The 13,094-nt window shown below is 58.7% G+C and overlaps 6 protein-coding genes across 6 annotated transcripts; 3 read left to right on the top strand and 3 right to left on the bottom strand.

Annotated features, from left to right (window-relative positions):
• Positions 1–2,234: 2,234 nt before the first annotated feature.
• CMQ_7617 (uncharacterized protein) lies at positions 2,235–3,342 on the top strand (the record flags this gene model as incomplete). Its single annotated transcript, XM_014314622.1, has 2 exons — positions 2,235–2,847; positions 2,912–3,342. The coding sequence occupies 2 exons, from the start codon at positions 2,235–2,237 to the stop codon at positions 3,340–3,342; spliced, it is 1,044 nt and encodes a 347-aa protein (XP_014170097.1).
• A 162-nt stretch (positions 3,343–3,504) lies between these two features.
• Positions 3,505–5,478, top strand: CMQ_7215 (3-ketosteroid-delta-1-dehydrogenase; the record flags this gene model as incomplete). Its single annotated transcript, XM_014314220.1, has 1 exon — positions 3,505–5,478. The coding sequence occupies one exon, from the start codon at positions 3,505–3,507 to the stop codon at positions 5,476–5,478; it is 1,974 nt and encodes a 657-aa protein (XP_014169695.1).
• An 87-nt stretch (positions 5,479–5,565) lies between these two features.
• Positions 5,566–6,171, bottom strand: CMQ_7690 (peptidyl-tRNA hydrolase 2; the record flags this gene model as incomplete). The annotated part of the gene is made up of 1 exon (XM_014314695.1): positions 5,566–6,171. One exon carries the CDS (start codon positions 6,169–6,171, stop codon positions 5,566–5,568), a length of 606 nt encoding a protein of 201 aa, XP_014170170.1.
• A 439-nt stretch (positions 6,172–6,610) lies between these two features.
• CMQ_7109 (bar adaptor protein) lies at positions 6,611–7,745 on the top strand (the record flags this gene model as incomplete). Its single annotated transcript, XM_014314114.1, has 6 exons — positions 6,611–6,623; positions 6,706–6,802; positions 6,887–6,960; positions 7,028–7,175; positions 7,233–7,291; positions 7,351–7,745. 6 exons carry the CDS (start codon positions 6,611–6,613, stop codon positions 7,743–7,745), a joined length of 786 nt encoding a protein of 261 aa, XP_014169589.1.
• A 251-nt stretch (positions 7,746–7,996) lies between these two features.
• CMQ_7059 (potassium transporter 8) lies at positions 7,997–10,768 on the bottom strand (the record flags this gene model as incomplete). Its single annotated transcript, XM_014314064.1, has 5 exons — positions 7,997–9,043; positions 9,098–9,308; positions 9,382–10,265; positions 10,337–10,408; positions 10,568–10,768. 5 exons carry the CDS (start codon positions 10,766–10,768, stop codon positions 7,997–7,999), a joined length of 2,415 nt encoding a protein of 804 aa, XP_014169539.1.
• Positions 10,769–12,571: 1,803 nt separating this feature from the next.
• CMQ_7285 (bacterial alpha-l-rhamnosidase domain containing protein) lies at positions 12,572–12,859 on the bottom strand (the record flags this gene model as incomplete). Its single annotated transcript, XM_014314290.1, has 1 exon — positions 12,572–12,859. One exon carries the CDS (start codon positions 12,857–12,859, stop codon positions 12,572–12,574), a length of 288 nt encoding a protein of 95 aa, XP_014169765.1.
• Between the last annotated feature and the right edge of the window lie 235 nt (positions 12,860–13,094).

Below are 13,094 nucleotides of genomic sequence, written 5' to 3'. Positions count from 1 at the left end.
TCCTTACGAGCTATGCGAATTCGAACGACCAACGACAACAGAGCCGATTTCGCTGCGAAAAGGTGGCCTGCATTTTCATTTCTTATCGCGTTACGCGAGGCGTCTTCATGTGTTCCGCCCGGAGTACTCCGTACCTACCTACGTAAAATCCGCGCCGAGAGACCTACTACAATTGGCCTTGCAACATGGACTTTGTTGCGACCGTCAGCGCCCATCGGAGGTCATTTCTCTTATCTCTCGGCAAAGTGGATCCCAAATGGACACGCTGTACGGACGGAGAGTAGAGTGTAGACCTGCCATTCATTCAATAGGCAAAGGTCGGCACACGGACTGCAGTCACAAGCCCAGCTGGAGTTTTTCACTTGAAGTGCGTGGCACCCCACACCGGACTGCGGATATGTACGTCGCATGCACACATCGCTTGCACCTATTCTCAGACACAGAATGAAACCTGCAACAGAAGCTCAGCCGCGAAATGTGCGGAGTGCAAATCGTCCGACTGAAAGGCCTGGCACGCGTCGCGAAGCTCCGTACGGAGTGTGCACCGCTGGCGATGAGAGCACGGAATGACATTATGTTTTGTCCTTATCTCTGGTACGCCTTTCCTGAGCGTCATTTATTTGCCTCATCAACCTTTCCGCAACCGGCTAAGCTGCCTTCCAGAAAGCTTCTGTGCAGCAAATCCGCAGCTGAAAAACTGGGGCATAATTGCTTCTGGCTGCCCTTAATGCGCCGATCTCTTTTTTTCATGCATATGTTAGAAGACATCTAGCCAGTAAAGATGTCCGGCTGGCGAGGACTGCGACGTATTTCGCGTACCCTCGCTACTCTGCACGAGATGCAGATGGCTGCAGCCTGTAAGTAACGTGCTGCGTACAAAGTATCTTTGCAAGGTCGGAGGGCCGCTAGCTCAGCCGTTCAGGCTCACCCAAGGTTTGCATCCTGTTGATCTTGGGATCCCCCCTTCCGCTGCCAGACACTGTTTGGCACTGCTGCATACTGACTGACCTAGCGTCGTCTCTTCGGGATCGCCGTTGAAGCTACCTCTCCACCCCGGCTTCCGCCGTTCGTTATGTCACTTTTCGCTGAAGCCAACAACCTTTTCGGCTTATCCACTCCACCGTCTTTCCTATTCAGGAGACCAGCAATGAGCTACCTTCAATATGAAGCAATCACGCATGACTGAATTCTAGTACGACAATGCGCGTATACTCGTCCATGATATGAAGAAAATTCCATTAGCTACTCATTTTTCCAGCGGATGCATGCAACCCGAGTTCCGACTGACACGTCTCACGCACCAGATGGGCGAAGGCGTCTCCGGTTCCTGAAAAGCTTTTCTGCCCCCATGCCGCCAATTGTCATTTCGAAATCTGCGGGGCTCAGTTTCGACCAGGTCTCATGTGCACTCTGCTATTTCCGGCCGTGCAAGTGCTCAGATTTGCCAAGACGCCTCTCACGTTTTCGCTTCTCTGTTCATCCTCCACACAGCCGCGTCTTCCCACAAGCCTGGCTAACCAACCGGAGCATGCGTTGATAAGATGTCTTCTTTTGAAGACAAAATCGCGCAAAGAGTATTGACCCTTCCCCTCCATCTTCCAGAGCTGAAACCATTGTTTCTTTTTTCCATCATAGCCCGGACTTCCCGGCATGTGTATCAGCTCCTGGTGCAGCTGAGATATTCATGATCATGTCTTGAAGTGCCGCAACATCAGGGCTGACGTTGAACGAGCTGCGTGACTGCTGACTATGTGGTCAAGTCAAAGGAGCGTTCTGGGCGAACGGATCAAAATGCGGAAGAAAACACTACTCCGTAGGCGGATCTTTACGGGTGCAATATGACTCCCGCCTCAAACGAAGTGTATCCGTTTTATATAGTAATCATTTGTGAGAGGGCCTGTTGCTGAGCTTTGTAGCAAATCTCACTTACACATCTCTGACAAATTTCAGCCTCGGTTCTCGCTATGGTGACAGTATCACGTGTAGCTTTCACGTGATTAGTCTAGGCTTGGCGATTACATAGTAGTTGGAGCTAAGGCCCATAACACTGTGCTGGGAATGAGAGTAGCGCGCTCCCCTGGAACTACGATTACATAGCATAATATCTGCGTGCTTGTTGACTCTTCCATGCCACCTCTCTTCCGACATTTGCCCTGAACTCGTTTCCATGACGTTTTCCAGGGCCGCACACGCGCACACAAACAGCGAGGCTTTCCAGGCACTGTGACGACACGATGGAGCCATCAGCCGAGGGATTGCAGCTGACAGAGACGAATCTGAAGAAGCTGCAGCCGTCGCTCATCCGGCCGATGTCGCCCATGTCCATATCGTCGGGCGAAGATGAAGTGGTGGCCGATCTGGCGAAGCCGGAGCGCATTGCGCGACTGAAGTCGTGGGTATACAATGCCATGCAGACGTTGGTGGGCCTGGGAAGCGAAGGGCGGGGCGTTGTGGAGGCAGACGAGCTATATGTGGCTGGGCCGGGCGACGTGCGACTGCGAGGGGCGGACTCGAAGACGGCCGGGACGCGAAAGCGGATGTGTCCAGCCGAGGACGGCGAAGTCGATGCAGGCGCAGACATGGTACAACCAGACCTCAGCGACGCGGAGTACTGGGAGACGAAGCTGCGGTACCTCGAGGCCCGGTGCCAGCCGCTGTGCCAAGAGCGGAGGAAGCGGCGACGATTGGAGCCGGCAGCAGAAGAGCAGGAAAAGAAAACAGCAGCAGTAGCAGCCGCAGCAGAAGAGGCAGAGGGAGCGCGGGCAGAGTGTTTGCGTATCGAAGAGAGCAGGCTGCTGTGGCGAGACAAGCAAGACGCCATCGACGTCTGGATCCGAGGTCTTCCACGTGAGTTTGCAGACGCCAGGGTTTTCTTCTTCGACTTTCTTTTCATCTTCTAACGGTGCCGCAGCCATCGAACGGCCAAGACAGTTCAGTCCGATTCCCGACGACAGCCACTCTTCCCCGACCAGCCGCTCGTCCTACGACAGCAGCCACAGCAAGGACACCAACAAGCCCCCGTCATCTGACTCGTCCATCATCGAGATCACGTCGACGCAGTTCTCACATGCGGTCGGGGGGCGGCAGCGGGCACCAGATGCACCAGATGCATCCATGACGGCCGTCGCGGGAACAGCGACACAGAACAACAACACACAAGAGAGGGCTGTGGCTTTGGGTACTACGACGCTGTGGAAGAAGGAAGACGGGGAATATAGAGGGGTGACACACCTCACGTCGCCGCCCGAGTCGCAGGGGGCCACAAACACGTTGGACAAGGCGTTTAAGGGCTTGGGCAAGCGACGGCGATCGGAGGGGCAAGTGGCGCAATGGGGAGGATGAGAGCGATGGATGCGATGGACGCGATGCAACGGTGCGGAAGCGGGCGGAATTGTTCTGGCCAGACGACGGCAAAAGTCATACGAGACTGTGCAGCGGAAATGACACTCTGAGGAGTACGATAATTGATTAATCTCGAACAGACAGGTTGCGTGTTTTGAATGGATGACGGCAGGGGCGCTTGTAAAGGATGCAGAGCTGCTTGTGGTTCCCAGTAAGGTGATCAATCATCGCTGTGGTAAGTCCGTGCTCAGGGCAAGCCCCCGCAACGTACCCCAGACGGCAGGAGCGGCCAACAGCACCACCCCATCGAAGAAGAGGGGAGAGCCGAGAAAGGAAAGCACGAGCAGCCGAGCCGAAATCTGTTGTGTCTACACTTCGCGCGCAAGAGACCAGCGAACGCACATGAGCAGAATGGCAGACACGACGACCGACACAGAGACGCCGAGGGCGATCATTGTCGGGGCCGGGCTGGCGGGCCTGGTGGCGGCATATGAGCTGACGCAGCGAGGCGTGTCGGTGGTGATGGTGGAGCAGGAGACGCGGGCCAACCTGGGCGGCCAGGCCTTTTTCTCGCTGGGCGGGCTCTTCTGCGTCGACTCGTCCGAGCAGCGACGCTGGGGCATCAAGGACTCACGGGCGCTGGCACTGGGCGACTGGCTGGGGACGGCGCAGTTCGACCGGCTGGACGGCGACGACCGATGGCCGCGGCAGTGGGCGGAAGCGTTTGTGGACTTTGCGACCGGCGAGCTGGAGCAGTACGTCAAGCGGCTGGGACTGCGGTTCCTGTCGGTAGGCTGGGCAGAACGTGGCGACGGCACGGCGACAGGACACGGCAACTCGGTGCCGCGCTTCCACCTGACCTGGGGCACAGGGCCAGAGGTGGTGCGGATCTTTGCCGAGCCGGTAGAAGCGGCCGAGAAGCGCGGACTGGTGACGTTCCGACACCGTCACATGGTGGACCGGCTGCTGGTGGACGAGACGACAGGACGGGCAGTGGGCGTGACCGGACGGGTGCTGGCAGCAGACGAAGCAGTGCCGCGCGGCCAGCCGACATCGCGCGTCGTGGTCGATACGTTTGAGATCCGGGGCGCAGCCGTGCTGGTGGCAGCCGGCGGTATCGGCGGCAACGTCGAGATGGTGCGACAGGCTTGGCCGGTGGCACGGCTGGGACCACGAGTGCCACAGCGCTTTGTCGTCGGAGTGCCGGCTCACGTGGACGGCCGCATGATGGGCATCGCCGAGCAGGCCGGAGCCCACACGGTCAACCGCGACCGCATGTGGCACTACACCGAGGGTCTGCAGAACTGGGACCCCATATGGTCCAACCATGGGATCCGCGTGCTGCCAGGCCCGTCGTCGCTCTGGCTCGATGCCACCGGCAAACGGCTGCCGCCCAGCCTCTTTCCCGGCTCCGACACGCTCGCAACGTTGCGCCACATCTGCGCCACAGGCCATGACTACAGCTGGTTTGTGCTCGACCGTGCCATCGTCGCCCGCGAGTTTGCCCTCTCTGGCTCCGAGCAGAACCCTGACATCACCGACAAGAGCTACTGGCAGGCCCTGCTGCAGCGCGTCCTCAGCCGTCGCGGCACCGTGCCCGTCCAGCAGTTTTGTGCCCATGGCGCCGACTTTGTCGTGCGCGACTCGCTCGAGGACCTCGTCGACGGCATGAACGAGCTCGCCCGTACGATCGACGGCCCGCTGCTCGACCATGCTGCCGTCCGTGCTGTCGTCGAGGCTCGCGACGCCCAGCTTGACAACCCCTACAGCAAGGATGCCCAGGCCATGCTCGTGCGCAACGCTCGCCTCTACTGGTACGATCGGCTGACCCGCGTCGCTGCTCCCCATCGTCTGCTGGACCCGCGCCATGGTCCCTTGATTGCCGTGCGCATGAACCTGCTCACCCGCAAGACTCTTGGCGGCATCGAGACCGACCTGCAGTCGCGCGTCCAGCGTCCCGACCACTCCGTCTTCCCCGGCCTCTATGCTGCTGGCGAGATCGCTGGCTTTGGTGGTGGTGGCGTCCACGGCTATGCCGCCCTCGAGGGCACCTTTCTGGGCGGCTGCATCTTTTCCGGACGTGCGGCTGGCCGTGCTATGGCCGACGAGATCCTGGGGAGCGTGCACGAGGGATAGGCTGGTTTTTTTTGGATAGGCTGTTTTTCTGAATTGGAAATCTGAACGCATTTTGCTACAAAGTACAGAGTACAGAGTACCAGCGTGCTACTGTTGCGCAGCCCAGCTCGCCTCAATTGCTTGCACTGCCGCCAGCACGCCGGCGCCGACCTGGCTCCCGAGCACCGTCTTTTCGTGTCCGTCGAGCGGCCGGAGGACGTAGTCCGAGACGGATGACCGGTCGCGCGTGTCTGGCCGCCCGATCCCGACTGACAGCTTGGCCCACCGCGCCGCCGGATGGACTGACCGCCGCAGGCTCGCGTTGATACTCTTGAGCCCGTTGTGGCCCCGGTGGCTGCGCTCCCACGGCCGGATCTTGACCACGCCGAGCGCCTCTTCGAGGTCGTCATGCAAGACGATGAGCCCAGCCCCGGTCGCGTCACTGCTGCCGCGCAGCACCTCCTCCCATGCTCGCGCCACCCACGGCCCCGACACGTTCATCAGCGTCGGGCTCTGCGCCAACGTGTAGCGGCTGGCCGCCGAGACCGGAGAGACCTGGGCGGCCTGCCGGCCAATACGGCGCGACGCAAACGGCGGAAGCTGCAGCTCGCGTCGCAGCGCCTCCAGCGCCAGGTGGCCGGCCGAGTGGAGCGTGTTCCGGTAAGGCGCCGGGTTGCCCAAGCTCACGACGAGCACGCGGTCTATGGCGGCCATGTAGTTTGGATTCGTTTTGTGTCTTTTTTTTTTTTTTTTCCGCCTATTCGTACTCCGTATTCCGTACAAAAGCATACTCCACTCCCATGACTAAGAAATACACTGTGGCGCAGCTCCACGCGCTGACGTCGCTCCCCCACCGAAAGAATGCACAGCCACAGGTCCCGGCATCATCAGCTTCCCATCTACTCCGTAGAGCCAAAACAAATCTCCGAGGCGCTCTCCTCTCTCTCATGAACGCGCACGCCCTCATAACTGTCTGAACAAACGCCCGCAACGCCCACAACGCCCGCCACGCATCTCGCTCCCGTCACTGTTCTACCTCGCAACGCTAGCTGTCTCCGGACCTCCCTGAAGAGGCCTTCTTTATCGCCACCCCCCGCTGCGTTCTTACGAGCACCCGCTCCCTCCGGTCGGCCGCTCCCCGGTCTTGCCCGCCATGTCTTGGGCCGGTATGGACAATGGACGACAGGACCCTTCGGCCGATGTCTGGGCCGCTCGTGCTGTCCTCCCGCTAACGTGGACCTCGTGCAGGATTCAAGAAGAATGTCAACCGCGCGACGACGCAGGTGATGATGAAGACGGGCCATGTGGAGAAGACCAACGACCGCGACTACGAGGTCGAAGAGAGGTAGGCCCAGCCCGGACCGGATTCCCGGTCACCCCGACGTGCGCCAGACAGGACAGCTGACCGTGGCGGCACGACCACACGCAGGCGCTTCCGCACGATGGAGGCCGCCGCCAACCGGCTGCAGAAGGAGGCCAAGGGATACCTCGACTCTCTGCGAGGTAAGGCAGACCGATAGCAGGCATCCGCACCAGAGCAGCCCGGGCTACCTGACTAACCGGTTCGCAGCCATGACGGCTTCGCAGATGCGCATCGCCGAGACCATCGACGCCTTTTACGGAGATGCTGGGGCCAAGGACGGCGTCAGTCGGAGCTACAAACAGGCTGTCGAAGACCTGGACTCCGAAACTATCAAGGCTCTGGATGGGCCGTATCGGTGCGCACGCTTCTCTCCAGCCGTCTTGCTCGTCACTGACACCCCCCTTTCCCCCAGAGCGACTGTGTTTGACCCCATCTCCCGCTTCTGCAACTACTTTCCCGACGTCAACGAATGTAAGTCCTGGCGGCCTTCTCGCCCACATCTCGACACAAAACACTGACCCCCAAGACAGGCATCAAGAAGCGCAGCCACAAGCTGCTCGACTATGACGCGCTGCGGGCCAAGGTCAAGAAGCTGGCCGAGAAGCCGGACAAGGACGTGACCAAGCTGCCGCGTGCTGAGAAGGAAATGGAGTTTGCCAAGCAGGCCTACGAGACGCTCAACGAACAGCTCTCGACCGAGGTGCCCCAGCTGATCGAGCTGCGCGTCCCCTATCTCGACCCTAGCTTCGAGGCCCTCGTCAAGATTCAGCTGCGCTTCTGCGCCGAGGCCTACAGCCGCATGGCCCAGGTCCAGCAGTACCTTGACGCCGACACCCGCGATCAGTACGCCAACGGCGAGCTCGACACCCGTGTTGAGCAGGTCCTGCAGGAGATTCGCGAGCTCAGCATCAGCGGCACCGTATGATCCCGTCCGGCTGGCTGTATGGCGAGAGGGGTGAAGCGTAATACAAAACAAATATCATGGGCAGCCATGCCAGCAGGCGGCTGTGGGTAACGGGTGGACACTCGGCGTACAGGGGGCTGTTTTGCAACAACGACGGCAGAGGCCAGCAGGCGAGCGCCTGCTCTGTCCGACCAAGATTTGGGCCATGTTTCGTTTCTGTTCCGTTATCCTATTAAGCGAAGAATACACTACTACATCACATTGAACCTATTTCAGATCTCCTTGACAAAGCCAACCTCAACCAGCCGGTCTACATTAATGTCCAGGTCGGCCAGCTTGGTGCGCGAGTTCTCCCGGATCCACAGATATAGCTCGAGCAGCATGTTGCGTGTGCACCGCTTCAAACCCCAGCGGGCCTTTCCGGCCACCGGCTTCCGAACACGCAGCACCTCCTTGCCGAAGATGTAGACGACCTGGGACAGGGCGGCCTCGTGCAGGGTCTCCAGCTCTTGCGAGACGGCGTTGTCGTCGGCAGGCGAAGCTGCGAGATCGAGGTCGGACATGGTGGCCATGGTGATGTCAACAGTCGCGGGCGACGGGCCGTTGTGGCGGATGATGCGCGACACGGCCTTTTCGATCTGCACGACCAGGTCGTGAGCCATGTCGGGATGCAGGACATCGTCAGTGTAGCCGTGGCGCAGAATGACAGAGTAGCAGTTGGGCAGCACCGCGCGGCTCTGCGCGTTGGAGCCCACGCGCATGACCACGTAGCGCTCCGACAGCGGGACGCTGGCAACGGGCAGCGGACGCATGTGGAAGAAAATAACGACGGCCGGCCGCGAAGCAAACTTGCGCACAAAGTGGGCAAATGCCGGCGGCAGAACAGAGGCGCCATCGCCCGGCTTGTCGAAGAAGATGCCGAGTCCCGGCACTGTGGCCAGAGGCGTGTGGCCAAACTCGCTTGCCAGCCGCAGTGTCCCGTCTGGATTCCGGCTGTTCGGCGTGTTGGTCAAAAGGGCTGTGGGTGGCAGCCGGTCTGTAGCCTCGGCCGTCCATTGGGCCTCCTTGCCGAAGCGCCAGAGGATGAAGATAGAGCTCAGGATGGCCGACAGCACAATGGTGAACCAAGCTCCCCGCGGCACCTTGGTCAGGACCGACGACATGTACGCACCATCGAGGGACACAAAGGCGAGGAAGATGGGCACCACCACGTAGACCGGCAGGCGCCAGACGATGAGTGCCACGAGTGTGACCATGCAGGTGGTCAGAAAGGTCACCCCAATCACACAGACACCGTAGGCATTGCCGAGAGAGGTAGTCTAGATGTCACGATTAGCCGGGGCAGTCGGTCGGACTGGGTGCAGACCACTTACGTTGTTGTAGACGGCCGCGACGATGACAGTACCAATCAACATCAGCCAGTTGGCCATGGGCACGTAGACCTGCTCGTGAAACTTTTTGCTCGTGTGCACCACCTTGATGTGCGGGAAGTAGGACAGTCGCATGACCTGGATCAGGAGCTGGAACGTGCTGGTGATCATGGCCTGGGATGCAACGATGGCAGCGAGGATAGAGATGACGAGACTGTCATGTTAGGGGGAGAGAAAAGGAGAAGAGAAAAGGAAGAGAAAAGGAAAAGACATACGCAAAGTAGAACGAGCCAGGTGGCACGGTGTAGAAAAACGGGTTCTTGTAGGCGACCTGAGCCGTGTCAGCCGAGATGTAGGCTGCCTGGCCGATGTAAGCCAGCAGCAGACAGGGATAGACCAGGCAGAGCCACGAGATCTGGATGGCACGCTTGCTGAAGGCGCCCAGGTCGGCAAACAGGGCCTCGACGCCGGTGAAGGCCAGCAGGAGGCCACCGAGGCTGCGCCAGCCGCGCTCGCCGTTGCGGATGAGGTACTCAAAGGCAAAATACGGGCTGAAGGCCTTGAGCACGGAGTGGTCGTGTCGGGCCAGGTTGTAGATGCCGGCACAGGCGTTGAAGATCAGCCAGACGGTGACGATGGGGGCAAAGGCGGTGCCGAGCTTGGCGGTGCCGAACGGTTGGAGGGCGAAGAGGATGACGAGGATGGCACAGGTGACACCGACGATGGTGGATGTGCCCAGATCCGGACGAACAACCAGGATGCCCTGGATGGCACCCAGAACCGATTGAGCCGGTGTCAGGACGCCGTCGGCCATGACCATGGACACGCCCAGGACGCCGGCAATCTTGAGGACCGACTGGATCGCCGGCGACTTCTCGATCACGCTGCGGATGGTGCGGCCAGCCGGCGGCAGCTCGTTGGTCAGATACCGCTCCATCCGCACGCTGTCGCTGCCGGCCGGTCCATAGCTGGTGATGCGCGTGTAACGGGCCAGCAGCGAGTACAGGGCAAATGTGCCGCCCTGGCCGTCGTCGTCGGCCGACAGCACGATGAAGGCATACTTGACCGTCACGATGAGTGTCAACGACCAGATGATGATCGAGAGCGCGCCCACGAGGTCGTCCCAGGACGGATACTCGGAAAAGGTGGAGGAGAAGACGTAGAGAGGAGACTTGCGGAGAAAAAGACCAGTTAGACGTGGGACAGAGTCGATCAGATCAGAATGACCAGAGACAGACTCACCGTGCCAATGTCGCCGTAGATGATGCCCGTCGACTGGAAGGCCAGCCAGGCCAGTGTCATACCGCTGTAAGTCTGCTCATCACCGAATCAGCCGGATTCCCGTTCTTGGGCTATGCCAGCCCACGCCAATCGCCCTCCAGCACCCGCACATCCTCGTGCTGGTGCTGTGTGTTTTTCTGATTCTTCTCCCCATGCACCCATCTCCGGGTAGGCTCAAGCCTCGATCCATACTTGCTTGCGGTTGCTGCCCATGTCCTGTTGGGCAATGTTGGCAGCCCATTCCTCGTCGTTGATGTCGTGGCCACTGGGCGCCATGCTGGGCGCCTTTTCCGACCCAAACACGGCAGCATCTACTCTCTTCTGGTCCGGGTCCTGACGAGCAGGGTGGACGGCATCGTCAAAGGCAATCTGCCTGGATGCGGAATCTGGCATGGTGGCAGCAGACGGACGATCTGTTCGATGAGATGTGGCACGAAAACGAAACGGGATGGGCAATCGATGCAGCCGGGAAAAAGAGAGACGGTGAAGGAATAGATGGAAGGTGCAGATGGGATCTACAGAATTCGGCAGGTACGATGGCCCTTTTTATACGAGCAATGAATGGATCCTGCCAGCTCTGACATGTGCTCGAGCAGGTCGGCCAGGAAAATACAAGAGATACCATTAAACCAAGTATGCGGGCTAGCCGCTCACAGTGATTTGCGAGCCGGCTGGCATGCGTAGGCCAAAGTGAGGGTTGAGAAAAAAGGGGCCTGGCCGGTACATGGCGACACGGCCTCGAGCTCTGCAAAAGGCAAGTCACCAGCGGATGCATGCTAGTACTATTGCCCGTTTGGGCGAGTGACACGAAGCGATGTGGTTATGAAATGGTCATTCTTGCCATTGGCTAGAGATAAAACAGGAAAATACATACTGTAGAGCGCGGCAATGTGAGGATGAGCAGGCGAGGTCGGTAGAAAAAAGGACTTTGTGCACGTCATTGGCCCAAAGGTCTAGGCAGAAAGTCATGTGGAAATATCGGGGCTAGGCAAAGTAAGCTTTTGTTAGTCCCAAAGAAGTAAGGTTTGGAGATGCAGGCTCAGCCACAACGGGAAGCAGCGATATCTTTTCCACATCTGTTCTGCACGGGCATACCCACTGTTTCATGTCATCTGGACCAATCAGAGACAGCTTCCTGCCTGGGCTGGTCCGTCCTGTATGCGCCATTTTCATTCCTACTCCATCTGCCGTGCTCGACAGATCCTACTATGTTCGGAGTGCGAAAACTGGGCCTCAGAAGCGAAGCCTGAGTCTCGGTCGATTCTGGCGGTTGGCGCTGTTTGCAACTTTTTTTAATTTTTAATTTTCTTTCCATCCAAGCTTGGTTGACAAAGGACAGGAAATTAGCCAGGACTCAATGCGGCAGGCAGATCTCTGCAGCTTGGCCAGGTGTACTATGTGTCTTGCTTATACGTCTAGACGAGACTCAGATATCCCTCAAGCTCTCAATTCCGCGGGCTTTCCTCCGTGGCCAGGCCAATCGATTTGAAACCCTTAGCCGTGACGGGGCAGTTGCACGTGGCTTTTAGTACGGTCTCTGTACGAATATGGGCGCGATTAACTGGCTATAATTTGAATCTGTGTGGAGAGGAAATTCGTTGTGCGTGTTCATAACCCATGGATGTTCATTCACCAGCTCGCGTATTGGTGGTGTCTAGTTTCGTAATATAATAAAAGCGGACATCAGAAATGGATTTGATAAGTCTGGCAAAGTAAACTTGTTTCTTTCTTCTTGTCCTTTTACATGTTCCTTTCTCCATTTTCTTTCGACGTTTCTTTTCTTTTTCTCTCTTCTCTTTTCCCATTTTTCAAATAACATACTCCTTTGCTCTTCCTGTCTTTCATTTTACCTCTCCTCTCCTCTCCTCTCTCCTCTTCTCTCCAGACAAGCGATACATGGTCGACGATGCCGTGTGTCGCACGTAGCTGCAGAGCGAGAAGCGGCGGTCGGCAAAGGCGTCGGCCAGCAGGCGAGCGGGGTCGGGCGGAAGTCCGCTGACGAGGCCGCGTCCATCATCGACGGAAAGCAAGACTGCGGCAGGCCCTCAACCTGTACAGACGCCGCAAAGTCGGCCATTGCCCGCCGCATCAGCCGATTGTCGCCAGACAGCAGGTAGTGGAAGAGCCCGACCGAGCGCGAGTCGCCGGCGTACTGCAGCTGCTCGTAGAACGGGCAATTCGAGTACCCATCAAGTCCTAGCTTGCCTGCACCTCCAGCGGGTAATTTGTCTGCACGGCTGCAAGCGACTGCAGCGTCACGGCGCCTGGCTCATCCACGCAGACCTGCAGCCGCAGCAGGCGAAACGTGCGGAACCAGAATGGCTCGTAGCACATCGTCGTCCTGGCTACCACATCAAGCCGGACCTCATCGTGTGGCCCGATCAGCCGACCGTGCTCGGCGTCCAGCCGGTTGCCCTTGACCCGGAAGAAGGGGTAGTCGCGCGGCTCCTGCTCGTAGCCCTCCGAGTACGTCACCTTGAGCATGACTGCTGTCGTCCACTTGTGCTGACTCCCGGTCCTCAATGCTCCGAGATTAAAGGCTGGCTTGGCTGACTAGCATCGGTCATCTGCTCTGAGCCAATCCTGTCCGCGACTTCATATGCACCCCGTATATGCTAGTCTGCTGCGATCTTCCTCCCCGCTTTCTCCCCGCAGCTAAACCTGGGGTAATATTGAATCCTACGGGGATGCTCGGGAGAACTCCTGGCGTTTGCTATCA

This window comes from Grosmannia clavigera (assembly GCF_000143105.1).
Source record: "Grosmannia clavigera kw1407 unplaced genomic scaffold GCSC_173, whole genome shotgun sequence".
Taxonomy (NCBI): domain Eukaryota; kingdom Fungi; phylum Ascomycota; class Sordariomycetes; order Ophiostomatales; family Ophiostomataceae; genus Leptographium; species Leptographium clavigerum.
The sequence above is the reverse complement of the archived record's forward strand: the minus strand, read 5'-3'. Positions and strand labels throughout refer to the sequence as shown.